This window comes from Daktulosphaira vitifoliae, unplaced genomic scaffold (assembly GCF_025091365.1).
Source record: "Daktulosphaira vitifoliae isolate Bord-2020 unplaced genomic scaffold, ASM2509136v1 Scaffold_4, whole genome shotgun sequence".
Classification (NCBI taxonomy): domain Eukaryota; kingdom Metazoa; phylum Arthropoda; class Insecta; order Hemiptera; family Phylloxeridae; genus Daktulosphaira; species Daktulosphaira vitifoliae.
Genome location: NW_026099575.1, coordinates 38,773,018 through 38,792,069, shown reverse-complemented (window position 1 = coordinate 38,792,069; position 19,052 = coordinate 38,773,018). Strand labels below are relative to the sequence as shown.

The window sequence follows — 19,052 nt, the reverse complement described above, 5'->3', positions numbered from 1 at the left end:
TATAATGCTATAACTTATTGAAAAGTTTATGGATCGACAAAATTTTTTTATGAGAAATAATATTTTTTAATAAACCCTTTTTCATTCGACATACTTTATCTTAATCAAGATATTAATAAGGAACTAGCAAATCATGTAGCTTTTGGAATAATACATCAATTTTTTAAAATTAAACACTATCGAAAGATTTGCATCGAAGCGTTTTTTTTTTTTTAGTGATTTTAATCACTGTCAGATATCATTATACTTGATCCAACTATGCCACGTCAACACTGTGCTGCGACCTCCCTGTGCTGGGTTTTTTTAAAATGTATATTAATATAATTATTTAATTTCTAATATACTTTACTTTATACATTGTTATGTGAGCCTGCTATGGGAAGGTATAATAAATAAAATTAATGAACGAACAGTTTGATTAAACGTAGTGATTTAGTATTTATTATTATATTAAATCACTTCACTTTATAAAGTAGAATAATGTATAGTTACAATTATTAAGTAGAATACTAAGACATAAAATAAAGAATTAAAATTAAGATAGAATACTGTGACTGGTCATGACAAAATCACGATTATTTACAGGACCAATTTTATATGCCCAAGCGTCCCTCGGTCAGCACAATCCTGTCAGCTGACTGTAGACAGGCGATCATCATACGCTGTAGAATGACACTTACTATAATATTATTAATTTATAAAATAACTCATAAAACTATTAAATACGTAAATACTTTACATAAATAAATATTTAAACTTGTAAGCAGAATATAAATAAGGAAATAAGAAATCATGTTGCTTTTGGAATCATACAACAAGTTTTAAATTCAACACTATCTACAAATTTGCATCGAAGCGTTTTTTATGATAGTGAACAAGTTGAGTCTTAGTATATTAGCTGATCTATTATTTCATGCTGATTTTGGTGAGCTATTCCTATCTTGGTTCATTGCCAACTTATCTGGAAGAAAACTGCGGGTTAATACACAAGTTTGTATGTCTGAAGTTATTAACCGCATATTCGGGAGTTTCGAAAGGTTCAATTCTTTCTGTTGGACACGCATCACAAGAGGGCGTTTTTCTTAGATTTTGTTGTGACTGATAGCGCCACTCGCGCTGCCACCACCGGTTGTGCGAGGGATTCAATTACTACGTTGGATGCTTATGTACGTGATTCTTGTGTCTCGAGGAGTTATTATCGGTTCCCTTTGGTGAATTTTGCGTTTTTCGCCGCCATCCATAACTCGTTTGTTAGATGGTTCTACGATGCTGTGAGCCCTTAGTTGTTTTAAAAGCGTTGCTTTATCGCCCTTGCGGTTGTGAGTTATTGTTTATCGCCCTTGCGATACGCTCATCGATAATTAAATTCGTACATCTTCAACTATTATTCGCGCCAGTACATTTTGCCAGTTCAACTGCTATGTCAACAAATTCACCCGCCTGCTCTTCATATATCAACCAGTCATCGCCATTAGTATCGTATAAGTAGTTTAGTAATCATATTGTTTTATCTAATTTTTACTCTTATTATTTGTTTTATTTTACGCATTGTTGCATTAGCATTAATAGTCCCCCCTACCCACATTGGTGTTTATAGTATTTTGGTTTAAACTTTGAATACAGGTAATTGTTATATATTCCTATATTTCTTTTATTCATTTATACAGTCCACTCCCTACTTCTTTCTCCTGCATGATATAAACACTCCAGAATCGAACAGTAACTAACCCGCAAGTCATTACCGGGCGTTCCGTTCAAACACCTTCTCCTCTCTTCTTTTCTATCTTGATCAATGGATCCAATTCGGTATTGAATTATGAAAAACACTTCTTGATATTGATGATTTTTAATTACTTATGAGAACTCCAATAGCTCTGGTCTTACTTTGCTTCAACCCGATCTTGATCGACTAATTATCAAAGGGATCTATTCAAAGAATTGCCAATGAGTTTTGCCTTATGAAAACATTAAAGAGTATTTATTGATCTTTAGTTAGGCCGATTCTTGAGTATGGATCTATTTTATGGGGCTCTTTTACCTCTAATTTTAGTTGCAACTTCGTGTATTGTGTTAGCTCATTTTCAATTGATCGATGAAATTTATGTAAATGTTTTTGTGTAAATTTATTACATTATATAACAATTTCTGTTTTCTAATATTGAGATATGATAAATGTATTTTTATGTCTATGTTTTTTCTATTTTATTCTTTTTATATGCTGTTAGTGCTTAATGATTTTCATCAATATTACTGTACATACTCTTATTCTTAATAACTAATTATTAAACTGATCTGTCATAAATTGTTATTGTGTTAGTAAAAATAACATAACTATAGTTTTTCGTAAATTGGTCAAGAAAAAGACCATATAAAATTTACTGTAGAAAATTGCATTATTTTTTTTAATTGATTTTTACATTTTAAATGGTAAATTTAAACACTAGATGATGTCATTACAAAAAACATATTTAAGTACGTGATTTATTAAGGCTAACTGTAATAATGTCAAGTACATTAAAATATGTGTCTATTTTTACGAAATCATTATATAAGAATAAATATTAGTATTTGCACTATTTAGTATAAATTGCCAAATTTTAAACGTAAAATTATAAAGCTAAAATTTCAATATATTTTTTTAAATTGTTGTTTTCTTTAGTACAAAAATCTTTGCAATGCATTTAAAAACTATACTAATCTTTTGTTCATTATGTTTATTTACTGACACAATGGTAAGTATTTATTTAACTATTTTTTTATTTTTTTTTTTTTAACGAATATAATAACTGAATATTTTAAGAGCGACGGACTTAATGCACTCCACATACAATCTTTCCAAGTATTGACACGAAATTTTAATGATAATGAAACAGTAAAAAAAGTTTTTAAGTATTTTAATATCGATAAAGAGTATGAATATAACTCTGAAGGTAATTATAACGTATAATTTTTAACTTCGTTTTTTTAAAATGAATTTTTATACAGAATGATTCTTTTAGCACTGGCCACTCAATATCTATTAAAACAATAATTTTTTTATGAATTCTATTTTTGGCTTTTGTTATTTACATATATACCTCAATTTATCTGCTATACAATATTATATATGTTTTCGAATATGTGTTATGGAGGGTTGAATTTTTTTTTTTTTAATGGCAACATAAATATTTAACTAGCATATAAAATAAAAAATTATATTATTAAGATAAAAAATGGTCAATTACATCATTTGGACTACTATTTCAAAGTAGTTTAACATTTTTAAACCTTGTCGAGAGGAGGAATGAGATAAAGAAATATCTAATGATGAAAATAGCAGGACCCGCTCCTCATCACCAGTCAATACGTTAGTTTCTTAAAGCATCTGAAATACTAGTCCATAAAAAGTTATCGCTAGTCTTTATCTTAATTAAATCATATTCTATTTTATAAGTTAGATAAAAATGTATGTGTCCATATTTACTTTGCTCTCTTTAATATGTATTTAAAGTCAAAACATATATTTAAGAATATTAAAAAATATAAAATTATACTCAATTTGAAATACTATACGAATATACCAATAATTTTTATAGTTGAATGTTTTTAATATAAATTATCGTGAATTAATATTTTCAACACTTTTCAACCCAACCTAACAACACCTCATTATTCATTTTATTAAAACAATTATTCAAATTGTTTTATTTTTTACGCCAAAATTTATTTCCGTATCAGCAATTTGATAAATACAGTTCGGCTTAAAAAAAATGGTTTATTTTTCACCGTCATAATCGCTTAAAGCTATTAGAAATGTATAATATTAATTATTATTAGACGGAAAAACAAATAAGAGTATAAGTGTTATTTGTAAGAGTGTTGCATACCTCTCAATCTCTAAGGAATACACTACTATCACATATACTGCGATTCAAATTCATTGGTCTGAATTATATTATGTTGTCAACGATTTGAAAAAAACTGAAGTTAACATTTAAAAGCCGCCATTTCAAGTGTGCATTCCATGTTTCCCTTCGGGTCCGTAGAAGAACTCCATTTAATTACGGCCGTTGCTGAGAACAACTGTTTCCTGGGTATTTTACCGATACGTGGCTAACTTTCTCCCTTCAATTTGGAGAAAGAAGTGTAATGAGTTCGTTTATTTCTCAATTGGTTACTTATTATTAACGTAATTTACCACTAAAAATTTCTAGCCATATTTGTTCTAAAAATTTGGCAAAACTAAATAATTTACTTAATACATTTTTAAAGAATCATTTTATCATTCTACATACAACTTTTTTTTTTATTTAATTTTGTTTAAAACTTATTCTTGTAATATTATATTATTACTTATAATATTAACATATATTATGATGTTACCATTTGTAGATGTATGTCACTTATTATGAATATACAAGATCACCAAATCAGGGTTCTCTTATTTACCATATAATTAATAACCAGTTAATTATGAGATGAAATTTACTTATTGTAGAGATTATTAATTACGCGCATTATATTAATACGCAATTATAATTAACCAATTAAAATAGAAAGCCTCAGCTTCCAAGATCACGCTAGGGATCGCTTGGTTACCCGCTTCTGACTATAATAGGCCATTGTTCCCCGTCTAAACCAGTTTTTTTGGTAATTTTAAAATACACAGGATCTGCGACGCTCTACTCAAGATGTCATTCTCTGGTATTTATTCGTTTTTATTAATTAATTTGGACACTTCTTTTAACGAACATGGCGCCGGCGGACAGTGTAAAGGTTGCAACTAGATATTATTCTAGAATTAGGTATATTAGGTTAGAATATATTTGTAAGCCTATGTGTATTGGGTAGGTAGTCTTTGAGCTTAATGTCTAACAAACATCGTGCTGGCGGACAGCGCAAAAAAACATACGAATATATTTTTAGTGTTTAATTTTTGTCTTGGTGATTATTGTGCCGCATCATTTCACGTCACTTGCGCCAGGACACATTAAGCCACCACAATACTACTTTGATCATTTTATTTAATACCAGAATCAACATTAGATTAATCGAAATATTATTGAATTACATTGGACGAAAGATAAGTATAATTTAACCTGTGCTTTCGAACCTCCAACAATCTACTGCTTAATAAACCATTAATAAATTAATACAAAAATGTTTATAAATTTAAAAATAATATATTTAATATTCCATAATCCACTACCCTATTCTACCAATTCAGTATTTTTTATTACTTTTGTTTTTGGTTTATTACATTCTGGAAGACATAAACAAGAAGTAGATGGGGTCAATTCACTTATCCTATTAACTAGTATCCTATAATATTTGGTGACAACTCAGAAAATTTACTCAAGAACTGCCACTGTATTTAAATTATTACACTACGTTTGTTGTGCCCTAAGTATTATTAGATAGTACTTGTTTTTACAAATTATGCGATTCAAAACAAAATCACAAATAAAATACAAAATTAACCCAATAAAACCTCCCATAGATATTTTTTTAAATTACGTGTAAAAATATTGAAAATAATAATTATGATAATAAATTTATATTTGAAACACTTCTATATCTTCATTAATTTTTGAGAAAAACTATTCAACTTGAAATTTTAATCACCCTGCATATAAGAAATAATTGATTTATAGATAGTACATACGTAAGAGCTTTCAAGATGCTAGAATTTGTGGTTGGAGTTAAAAAGTTGGGCCATCACGATTATGTAAAAGCACATATTAATTAGTTTATTATCTTTTTTACCGGAATTATTAATTAATTATTTTGCATTATTAGTTTGCAACACTGAATGAATATATGTTCAAAGAAATCTCAACTAAATTTCATGAACTTGACTTGAACAATGATGGTGTTATAAAAGGTAGTGAATATATGGAAATTGTTACATTATATGGCCACTTTGTTAATAGAGTAATTATATATTTATTTTAAAATATTCAAACAATTTTACATATGAGAAACATTTCCTAAGATTCTTTTCTCACTTACGCAAAAATAATAGATAGAACTGATAATAGAAACTCACTGATAGAATGTTAAAAAAATGTTGCTCAATGATCAATTGAGTATAGAAATTTAAAAATAAGATCCACCCTAATACTCTTGTTTTGAAATACTTTTTTTTACATAGTCATATTACAATAAACTATTTTGTATATTTTAGGGTAATTTGATTGAAGATTGGAAGAAAAACGTTAACCGTAATTATTTAATAAATTATTTACAAAATTCTATTTTTTTCTTTTATATTGTTGTATTTTTTAGCTGACTATTTTTACGAGTTAAGCGATGTACTGCTCGACTTATTACAATACATCGCAAATAATACTAATAAAAGTTATTTGAAAATTTATTGGATATGCGTTGACATATTTATTGAAAATATCAAAAAGGATGTTAGTCCAAATGACATATATGCACAAGATGGGATGAAGTTGATTGATTTTTATTTTGGACCTTATAATGGATATTCTTCATTTACGTACACACCTTATAATAAATAAACTCTTTCGTCTGTTTTTTAATACATATTCATAATAATCCACTAATGTTGTTATATGTTTTAATGTACATTAGAATTTATATTTCATATAATCAAAATGTAATTTTAAATGTAAAATAAAATTCTAATACTGTATACTAGTTGTTTACTTATTTTAAAATAAAACCATGAAATTGTTAATCAAGATCTAGTTAAACATTCTGAAACACTTTGAAAAATTTTGACGTAAAAAATATTTATTGTTGTCAATAATTTCATTTCAACGTCTATTTTTTGCATATTCTTATAACTATTTAAAAGACACGCTAATAAAAAAGTTTCATCTATTTTTGTTCTTAAAACAGCGTTTAAAAGGAAAATTGCATATAAATGTTATACACGCTGATGTGTATCTTGTCGCCCACGTGAAATTTTACCGGTGAATTATTTTTCGTATTTTGAACTGGTTGAGGTTTTACGCCACTTTTGCCGATATCATATCGATTGCTTTATGTTTTATGCAAATTATTCTATTAGTACATCAGTTATGGCGACCGTTTCACCCACTTTTACGTGCCATGTGCACTTAAGTCGCGCCACATTGTATTTTTCAGCGTGTGGTTAGAACGTTCCTGAGACACGCTTTCATCGTAGAATAAGTCGACCATTGTTGATTGCGTATTATGACATCAATGTTTGAAATTGTTTATTCTAGAACACTTTACTATTGTTCGGTTACAAAAGTTCATGATAACGACCTAAATTTAATATTCTGTTCGCTGGGGTGGTAATTTCGTAAGCTAATTTATTTTTTAGCGTAGCGTATTTTGAAAATCAGTCGATCCACTATAAGGTTTACCGATGTCATGCGTCATCTGATACACGCACATTTACTCGATGTTAGCTTACTATGCATCGTCGAGTCCATTGATATATATATATATATATGTGAGCACGTGTGTATGTCCGGTGAAGTTTGTTCGCAATCTTCTTCTTCACAAAGTCAATGATATCTGCTCAATGTAATGTGCTTCCTACAACTCCTCCAACATAGAAACGGTTTTCGGTGCAATTTTAGTGTTGCCAGTCGACTGGGCCGATATCAATAAACGTAAACGTTTTATAAGATTGTCCCACTCAATCGCATTCTATTTTCTTATTGTTCATCCTCAACTGTAGAACTATATCGACGACCGATGTTTCTCGTAGCCGTTTTCGCTGTTGGTTTCAAACAACAATGGGAATTGACAGCATCGCCACCTCCGTCGTCTTCAAACAACCATTTAATAATGTTTACATGTTTTTACCTTCTATTTTCAACAATCCGTCTGTATTTAAATACACACCGGTTTTTGCTGAAATTGTTTTGTATGCATAACAAATCCAATTCGGAGTAAAACACATCGACTCAGTGAGCCAAGTCAATGTGTTTTGGCTGCGACGCGTCTAAACTATTGATACGATCACATTTGCATGTGCCCATATCTCTGTCTCCCATAACATCGTTGTACCGTTTAATAGACATATATATATATATATATAATTAACACAGTGACATACAGCAATACTAACAGGAGTGCGGACTGCACACATAAACACTTTTTGCAATTCACGGCCAATGTGCCATATTAAGATATCCCTATCGACAGTTGACCTTTTACCATCTTCGCGATCACTACTTGTCTAATAATTAACTTAACTTGCTACCCCGTATATTATAGTGTGTGTGTGTGTCGCCGTCAGCTCCCTGTTGGATTATATCATCTCTAGGTGTCCAGCAGGTTGTATTATCTATTTAATATTTTAATTGTTTAATAAATATTTATTTATATCGTTGTTAACCTAAAGTGTTATATATATATATTGTAGTGCGACCCTTGGTAGTTCCTCTAAGGGAATATAAATTAAATAGGAAACTTCAGTACCTAAGGTAGATATAGCCTAGCCAGCTATCCCCCGTTGGTCCCTTAGAATACTGTCGACGGGCATTTAGGCTAAACCCCTAAATAGCGACGTAACACTAGTATTCATAAAATCTATTTACATGTTTGCTCTTCTAGTAACTAGTTCCCTGTGTAGTAAAATAAAATAAATTTAAATATGTACACAATTTAAGTATAATAAAAATACTTTTGAAATGTAATGAGGTTTTTATTTCATTTAAAAACAAATTTATTTTCAATTGATAACACAAATAAATTTAATTAGTCCGATCCCAGAGAAAAATGATTTTATTTGTATTTGCATATTTAATCGACATTGTAATTATTTAACATTGTTCCATTAAAATTTTTTTAATTCCATTAAAATTCGCTCATTAAACTAGTTAAATTTCAGAATTTGTTAATTTTGTTAAACTTTCCGTGTCGCAAATTTAATTAACTTTATAATTAAATGTTATGATTGAAATTGATTAGTTTAACGGTTATATCTCAAAAAAATAGTTTCTATAAACAAAATAAAATAATTGAACAGTTATAATTATGATTTAATTTTATATAGCATATTAAAAAATACGTTTAAAACTTATTGATTGAGGTCCGGGTTACATATTTCGGGAATAATGTTAACATAATATTTTTTAAGTACTTGCAAGCACCATAGGGCAATGTTGCAAAACGAGCTAAAATAACGTCGACAACGTAGACACAGACATAAAACAAACTGTCAGGAACTCAATATCATACAATATATATATATATATAAAGTACATAAAGTATTTTTAAAACGGGTTAAAATTTAGCAATGATATGGCAAACCCAAAAAAATCCTTTTTGTTTTTTCAATTTTTTTAAAAAATTAACATACACCTAAGTCTTCAAATGATCTTTCACAAGAATCCAGAAGGAAAATACAAAACTTTTTTATTTTAGAATTTATTTGGTGAAAGAACTATAATAATAGAATTTCTTTAGATATCAATATTGATTCAAATATGTCATATGATATATTAAATTGTCTAAGAACTTTTTTCAAGTTTAAAATGACCAACATCAATGTATAAAAATCATTGAATGTAACGTAATGTAATGTTTTCTGAAAAAAATATATTGATCAATAAGTACATATCTTTAAAAATAACAAAAAACCACCGTGAAAATTGATGCTGCCAGTTTTAAACATGATAATTTTAAATTACAAAATATATGAAAGTATAAAATAAGAATACATGTAAAATCATTTTCACGTAAACAATATGTTAAAAAGAATATGTATAGCTAGTTTAATAAAAAAAAAAATTACCTTCAAATTGACTTTGTATAATAGAATTGTATAAAATCTAAGATTTGATCAAATATATTTGTTTCCAAATAAACTTTTGTTCTGTAAAAAGTTTAAAAAAATATTTGGCAGCATATAGACCGATCAGCCTGTTACTCAGAAGCAAACTTTTTGGAAAACTTCAACTCAGTAGAATTAGGCCAATATTACAAGAGCACTACATCTTACCAAACACTCAGTTTTGTTTCCGCAAGAGACACTTTACTATACACCAGTTCATAGGTTGACCGACACAATCTTAGCATTTGAAAACCGCAATTACTGCACTGGTCTATTCCTTGACGTTGCCCAAGCCTTTGATAGGTTGTGAGACGGTCTGCTTTGCAAATTAAAAAAAGTATTACATGTGCCTGTATACTTTATAATAAAGTCTTACCTTTATGAGAGAAAATTTACGGTAAGACAAAGCAGGCGTACCTCAAGAAAAAAATGACCTGTCTCCCACCTTTACAATATTTTCACGGCAGACATACCCTAGTCTACTAATACTCTTCTTGCTACATTTGCTAACGATACAGCTATACTCTCTACTTATAGTTATATTACTGAAGCTGCCCATCATCTACAAACCCACATCAACATCATAGAATCTTGATTCAAAAACTAGAAGATTAAAATAAATGCAGATAAATCAAGTCATGTAACATTCGCCCTAAGATCCAAAAAATGCTCAGATATAAAATTAAACAATACAGTAACTAATACCCACAATGAAACTAAGAACTTAGGCATAATTTTGAACAAACGATTGATTTGGGGACCTCGCATGAAAAACATAAGGAAAAAGTCGACTTCATCTTTTTCAACCACTACCAAAATTAAATTACCTCTCGAAACAAAAGTACTTATCAATAATCAGACCAGTCTGGTCTTATGGTATCCAGATATGGGGACCAGCTAAACCATCTAACATTCGGCCAATACAATCCTTTCAAAATATAACATTACGAGTGTTAACTTGTGCGCTTTGATGTGTAACGAATAATAACGTACACAAAGATTCAAATATCAAAACTGATGAAGAACTTGCTATTTCACACTATACTAGATTTCACTCAAAACTCAATATAAACACAAACCTCCTAGTTAAAGCTATCTATACAATTTCATTATCTGACCACCCGCCACATAACTAAAACGTAAATGTAACCGAGACCTAACGACAACAATAAAATCATAACTTGTGTACAGCTTTAACTAAAACTAATGTAGTATCACATTTTAATACATGTAATAATTAATACTTATATTTAATAAAATACATCACCAAATCAGTGTTTCCCCGTGGATAAGATGAGTAATAAAATAATACCCTTACACAAGATTTAACCTCCCTCTTACGCATTCCATAAAATGCCCACGTAAAAGATTCTATCACATTAACCAATCAAATACAGCAAAAATATTTCAAGAATCTCACCAGAGATCGCTAAACCAGTTTTTGCAGGCTATAAAAAGGCCATTTTCCCCCAAATTCGGGTGGTTCCTCTGAATATCCCTCTAGCGAATACTGGGACGCCTTGCAATTCTATCTATACATCTCTACGGCTCTCTGGAATACTCAACCAAGATACAGAAAGCGAATGTGCGTGAGTTTATGTCTTATTCTTAGTTACAATTCTATATGAAATCTACATAATTTTTTACCCTCTTTCGTAATTACTGAAAAATATTATACATCTTATTTTCGGTCGAATACTTTTGGTGACATAAATATTCTAATACATATAAAATATTGGTATTTATTTATTTCTTTTATTTACATTTATATTCCTATATATATATAAGCATATTCTAAGGTAATTAATTTGACTGAATTGTACTTATTACTTATTGAAGGGCCATAACCTGGCTGGACAGGGTAATAGTACAATAATATCATAATTAGAATTTTAGTTAATCATAAGATTTATTCAAAGTGTCTCTCCACTTATCGACCAGCTAGTCTGATCTATGCCACAGTGCCGGCAATCGGAGTGTAGGACACTTATATAATTTACAACGCATAAATTATTAATATTATTTTGTAGTATACATTAGATATTCTAAGGTAATTAATTTGATTGAATTGTATTTACTACTTATTGAAGGGCCACAACCTGGCTGGACAGGGTAATAGTACAATAATATCATAATTAGAATTTTAGTTAACCATAAGATTTATTCATAGTGTCTCTCCACTTATCGACTAGCTAGTCTGATCTCTGCCACGGTGCGGGCAATCGGAGTGTAGGACACTAACATAACTTATCGTGCATAAATCTATAGTACAGTCGCATCTAACCTAGGTCGTCCTACAGGTGATTGAAAAGAAGTAGGCCACATATCATAAGGTTCTTTGCATAAAGACAAAGATATTATTTGAGATCTCGCGTTGGTACATCCAGCTACGAAATACAAATAAATCAGAGTCGAAATATTATACTAAAAACTAATATTTTACTAATATATATTTATAACTAACATCATACTAAACAACTAAAAGTGTCTCTCCACTTATCGACCAGCTAGTCTGATCTATGCCACAGTGCCGGTGATCGGAGTGTAGGACACTAGTATAATCTATTGTGCAAAGAACTGAAATTGAGCTCGCATCTACCCTAGATCACCATTTGGACGACTGAAAAGACGTAGGCCACTTGGAAATAGTTTTGTTGCACAGGACAGTTATGTTGCTTAGAAGTTATTCATTTGCTTTATAAATTATTAAATAATAAATATATTAACGTAAAACATCATATACAAGGTTAAGAACTATACTACATAAATATACAAAAGGTTTTTGCAAAAAGACAGAGTTATAACAAACTTAGATTTCACCTTGGGTAGATTTAATATAGAATTGTACTAGAAAAGTAGTTACACGCGAGTTAATAATAATATAAACCGTATAAATATAATTGCGTACATTAATGCGTGAACGTATACATCGATAATTGTTACATCAACAACATCGTTCATCTCAAGAGAATATCAGGATAATCAGAGGTAAGTGGAACATTTGTTTACATAATAAGTCTATAATAGATCCTTTACTGAAGAATTTTTTAGTAATAAACAATTAGAATAGGATAAGTCATTAAGAATAAACTGAAATATTTTTATAAAAGGCACGATATTTGTGAATCGCCGGGAATTTGTGTGCGCGTTTCTGTGCAGGAGCTAGGTAGTGACCCTTCTTTGTAATTCCATCTTATTCATACATTAGACGTTTTTACACAAGCATACATACCCCGAGATCCCTTTCTATTTCATTTTATTGTAGTCACTACCGGGTATCTATAGACACTTTTGCTTTCCATTGGTACCCATCCTTTTTACACTACGCCTGCTACGATTATTATTTCCTTATTGGCCACCTGTGTTACATTTCAATACATTCCTTCCCTTTCACACCCCGAGCCCCAAACACATTTAACAACATTCCTTCGCCACCTTATTATAGCCATTTTATTTATTACAAGACTACATACCTACACTCACTCGTCTCTCATGTTTTTCTTTTTGTTTATTACACTAATTAAGGTTTAATCAATTGACGACTTCCTTGAACTCTATTAATGCTATGTAATTGAATAAGTAAAAAAAAAACCTTATTGAAAATTTGATATACGGATTTTATTTTCTAATAAAAATACAAAACTCTATTAACAGAGCTTTCGCAAAATCAAATTATCTTTTTAATTAGTTCATCTCGTAAATTAATATTGTAATAAATATCAATATAAGTTAATTATAAATTTACTTTATAATTAAATGAATGAGTGTTTTTTTTTTTTTGTTTTATTCTCTCAAGCTATAGAAGTTCTCTCTTATAGTTCTGCAACTAAAAGGTTAATAAAATTATAAATTAAAATTTATTAAGCTATTACTGTTTACATTAATTGAATCACATACAAAAACGTAAGTAATGACTTTTAATATATATATATATTTTAGTCGAACATGACTTTAAAAATGTTGATTATTCTTGTTTCGAATATCATAGATTATTTATAAATTAATTATATACAATTTTTATAATGATTAACATCTCAATATAAAATATATTTTTGAATTATTTCTTTTATTTTTAACATTTTATTTCTATATACTTTTATTTCTCTTTCTAAAAATTTATCAAGATAATTTTACATAATAAAATGACTGATAAAGCATACGTGTTCTTTATTTGTTATTGAGTGATGCGAGTCAACGTTATGTGACTACAAGTAAAACGATTTTTTATCGAAATGGTATGTAAGGTTGTAAATAGATAAAAGGACGTGATAACTTTTATGGGAAAAAATATATATATTTATTATTGTCATCTGAAATATCAAAAAGGTATTACAATTCCAGATATTGTTTCTCATATTGACACTTTTCATTTTCAAAGAATATTTATTGGAAATTCAGCTGATAAGTTCAAAGAAGAACTATTGTTTCTCATTACTGGATTCATAAAAATTAGTATTACGTTCGTAAAATACTATTTATAAATATACTTATCACCCTACGTGAAAAACCTCAACTTAAAAATGATATTAAGAGTATACACTGTACAGTGACTATACAATGACTAATAGTCAGGTAACAACTTTGAGAATATTTATACTATAACAGAAAAAGTACAGACAAGGAGATAACAAAAAACATGTAAAGTTTTAATAAAACCGAACTGAATTAGAAACTTCATTTTTCGAAAAACATCTTAGGAAAAGCTTTTTCTTACTAGGATAAGCCTTATAATTGATAACTAAAACATCTATTAGAATCATATTAGTTTATACATTAATATAAATATATTTTTTTCCTCATCATTGTGCATTAATTTTCAATGTACCTTTTTTAAATTAACATAGACATAATATTTGTTAATACTCTCAAAATCTTTATTCAGACTAAATAATTTTTAATAAAGCATTAGTGTTCCAATTCGTGAAACAAACACATTTATTCCTCACTAATAGAAATTAAAAAAAAAAATCAGGTCTACTTTTTCATATAAAATAATTATTACTGTTCAATTGCTGTCTTTTTCATTTAACTTGTAACTAGACCTACGGGTCTTTTTGTGACACAACGTGAGTGATCTATTTTCATTCGTATTACAATTGAAATGGATTTGTCATTTGAAGACAGTATGAGTAAGCCTTATGTGACTTTTCCGATCAATCAAGGTGACCGAACATTGCAAGTCTATTTTCTTCCAAATCAGGAATTACGCTTAACGTAGATATCCACTCACTTGTACATTTAAATATATTTCATTTGTAACCTTTGGATAGAGTTTAAACTGGCTGCTTTTATCCAACGGTCATTGACACCGTTATTTTTATACTATAACTCCAGTTTACAATTAAACATAATTTACTATACTTAAGTGTCTAGAAAACGCCCATTTCTAAACTTTATTGAATTTACTCTTACGAATGTAGACAGTAAATTATTTATTTTACTCTTACCAGTATCCACTCATTCAACTGAACGTGATTCTATTTAGAAAATAGAAAAGTCCTAGTTCTAAATTATAGCCTATAAGTTATCTTGATTAAATAAACTTAATTTGCTGTAATATCGAAAAGTTGATATTATAAAAAAGCATAAGTGTAGTAAAAATATGTACTACCGTCATCATTAAAAATATATTAACAAATTAAACACTTTTATTCACGTTGAATTCAACCCTCTCACTTCATATAAAATATTTTTCAACAGCATTTTGATCATTTTTAACTTAACCATTAAAAAATCTGTAACTTTAATTCACTAAACTGGGAACCTATTTGCTTTTGAAATGGCTATAGAAATTTATTGCCAAACACTATCTTAAAATTTCTTTATTGTCTAAATAGATAATCTAACCAACTTTAAACTATTTTTTATTTAAATCTGAATTATACAATTTAGAAGTATTTTCATACATGGACAATAGTTTATGTCCTCGGTACCCAGAAATAAATGAGTAAAAAGAACCCTTAAATACACATAAAAGTGTTTTTTAGGTGAATACATGAAACTAGCATTAGCGAAATCGTTCACAAAATACGAATATTTTTACATAATAACCATAAAAAAACACTCGTCTATTGAATATTAACTACTTAAATGTGTCATATAATGATTTATATATTATTTTGTATGAAATTATATAAGTACTGAGTATTATTGCTTTAACATAGCTTTTCCTTCGTTCAAACGGATATTTGAACTAATGTAAAATTTGACATTTAAATTCACTAACTGAAAAATTTACAGAAAAATTTCTTATCACTTTCTAAATAAATATTAATAAAATCATTAGCCGATAGCAACAATTTTTATTGCTTTAACTTTCCTTCAACCATTGATAGTATTGTAAGAAGACTTTTACTAGATTTTAATATGACATAATATCCTAATTGTAAATTTATTGTCAATAAATGGCGCTTGTAAACCAAAAAAAATTTTACTATTGGCAATGATTTTACCATCATTTGATTGCACACTGACTCTTCGGTTATGCTGATGATAGTAACAAAATTGCCAAAATATGTTTACCATACTTTAAATGTGGCTAAAGCATATTTACTGAAAACAATTTATAAAGAGACTTAATTTTTTTCTTTGATATTTTTATTTACTATAATCTCATAAAACAATAACACTAAATACATTAACAAAATCAAAATACCAAAAATGGATGAGATAAGTTTTTTCTATAATTTAAATAATAATAAATTAATTAATTTCTTTAACTCTCTCTTTTTTTCTAAAGTCTAAGCTTTGTCATAGCCGGGCAACTATAGTTTTACTAAGTAAAGGGTTGAAATGCAGTGGTTCTACTTTGTCTTCTACATTAGAAACATGATACTTTTTATCGCTGTAAAAACACACGTATAGTCATTATCCATGAGCTTACAGAAGCAGTCTCATGAACTAACACCAGGACCGGATTTAGGAATATAGACCCACTAAAACAACAATTTTTCCTTACTTCACTTCAAACTCATTTTCGACAGCGTTTTTCGATTTATAAATCTATATTTTCACAAGGCCTGTTCGGAGACATTTAATAAATACCCTGAAAATTTCGTTAAAATCTGTTGATTCTTGACTGGGTTATGAGCTTTTTTTTTTCACTTGCATATTTTTTGTAGAATATGATTTTGCTTTGCGCATCTCAATTTTGTTTAAATTTTATGTTAGTTTATGTATTTTTCATTAATAACACGGTATTTTAAGATTGTTTTTAATGATTATTAAATTTTCTTTCGTACACTTATTGTATTGAATAAAAATTAGTAGATTATTATGAAGTATAATCTTGAATACACTCAAGTACCTTGTAGTAGTATAATTATTTTTTAATTTATAAATGGGAATAAATTTCTGGTAAACTGATTTTGGTGTTATTCTTTTTTTACACAATACATATCGTGCCCGGCGTACTCCTACTGGAATCAGTGTTTGACCTGTAAGGATAGCCTAAAGGGCATCAATTAGCTAATCATAGGCATAATGTTCAATAAGCATCTAGAGGCTAGTACCAACGCTGTCCTAATTTTCTAAGATTTTTATGTTCGAGATTTTTATTAAAATTAATACTTAAAAATAATATTAATAAATATTTTAAATTAAACTAAACTGTTCCTTACATGATTCTCGTGATCTTATGTATGTGAAAAAAAATATATTTATGGGATTGTAGAATGTAAACAAAAGTTATATTCCCCGTTTATGTATTACAATTATTTGTAATTTATCACAAAATTTATATTAAATATTCAATGATCATAGTCGCACGAGTTTTTTTTATCTCTGAACGTCAACACGGTAGAGAACTATATCAATACAACTTATTAATGAATTAATTTGTTTTAAGCTATAAATTATTGCATGTAAGGACTACCTGAAATACTCATTATTCCAGTTTAATCAGAAAATAACTGTTACAATTTATTCAATGCAATTGATTTTAGTATCACATTAAATAAAACAAAAAAAAGTTACATACTGACACGTATTGGGCCCTTACTTTTGAGAGAGCCCTTGACTTCCCCCTAAATCTGATCCTGGTGAACACTAGAGCTTATCAGAAAATTGTGTGTCACTGCACCATACCACGCCCCAATTTCTATAACAAAAATCAATATTTTTTACTTAAATTACACATTTCAACTTTTTTTAATTCATTGAGCTTAATTAAATCTTAACATGAAACATACCACTTATAATTTTACAATGATGAACTTATTGCTATAATTATTTTTTAATTGTAATTCTATTTAATACTTTTTAATAATTTTTAATTTGATTTATTTCTTAATACATCTTTGCAGGATTACTGCTTGAATATCTCCAGTTTTATTCCGCAAAAATGAAAGGAAGAGTATTAACCAAAGTTGTATGTTACCTTTCCGAAGGAAATATAATTTGCAAAGAAAACATGCCACATCTATAAGATTCAAGAGTATACATTACATTGTCATAAGATTAAATTATTTTGGTTATCAAAACTATTTGTACAAAGAAAATGTGTTGCAAATTATTTTGTTACTATACTTTAGTACTACATAATATTAAACTCAAATGCCCCATGTTCAAGGATGGTAAATAATTGACTTTTTTGACAGGGATATATTTTAACTTGGAGATTATTAATATTTCTAAGAAATATTGTAAGACCGAAAAAGTTAAGCACCTATAAATAATAATAATATTATAATGGTACTAAAGACAGTCGAGGAAACTCAGTGTTTCATTACTTTTGGTAAGTTTCTTAAGTCATTCAATATACACTTATATGTACTGAGCAAACGTAAATGAAAAAGTACTTGGTACTATTTTAACTGCTTTAAAAACTGAAAGAGCGTTTTTTCATTCTAGAATTTTTTGCCCGTAAAGTTTTTTCATATAGTCTCGTAATAACTTGAGCATTTTTTTTTTCTTTGACTTTTGTTTATTCATTTTGGAAATTATCTAGAAATAAGAGAAATTTATTCAATTTTATGGGCAAATATTTTATACCGCACTCTTAATTTAAGTTATATAACTCTGAAGACTATATAATAGATAAATATTTCGTTAATCGAATACGACGATGTCACAAACCTTTGTTGGTAATTCCTTAAATTCATACGCCAGTTCTTCATGCAAGTATTTTACACCTCTACGAAAAATTAATAATGGTTCATATTCCTAAAGTCATTAATCAGTAGGCATCAAGAAAAAGCTTAACAAAGGGAATGCAGTAGAATAAATGAAAAAAATTCGTTTTTCATTCCCTCAACAATGAAAGCAGTGAAATAATAACTTAGACCAA

The 19,052-nt window shown here is 28.5% G+C and overlaps 1 protein-coding gene across 1 annotated transcript; it reads left to right on the top strand.

Moving 5' to 3' along the window:
- The first annotated feature begins 2,589 nt into the window (after positions 1–2,589).
- Positions 2,590–6,640, top strand: LOC126903906 (uncharacterized). Its single transcript, XM_050682483.1, has 6 exons — positions 2,590–2,732; positions 2,801–2,930; positions 5,634–5,707; positions 5,779–5,913; positions 6,167–6,203; positions 6,268–6,640. Exons 1-6 carry the CDS (start codon positions 2,676–2,678, stop codon positions 6,504–6,506), a joined length of 672 nt encoding a protein of 223 aa, XP_050538440.1. The 5' UTR covers positions 2,590–2,675; the 3' UTR covers positions 6,507–6,640.
- The last annotated feature ends 12,412 nt before the right edge of the window (positions 6,641–19,052 follow it).

Coding starts and splice junctions, on each gene's coding strand:
- LOC126903906 (XM_050682483.1), top strand. CDS start 2,676: ATGCATTTAAAAACTATACTAATCTTTTGTTCATTATGTTTATTTACT. Junction 2,733..2,800: donor GTTTATTTACTGACACAATG/GTAAGTATTTAT, acceptor GAATATTTTAAG/AGCGACGGACTTAATGCACT. Junction 5,914..6,166: donor ATGGCCACTTTGTTAATAGA/GTAATTATATAT, acceptor TGTATATTTTAG/GGTAATTTGATTGAAGATTG.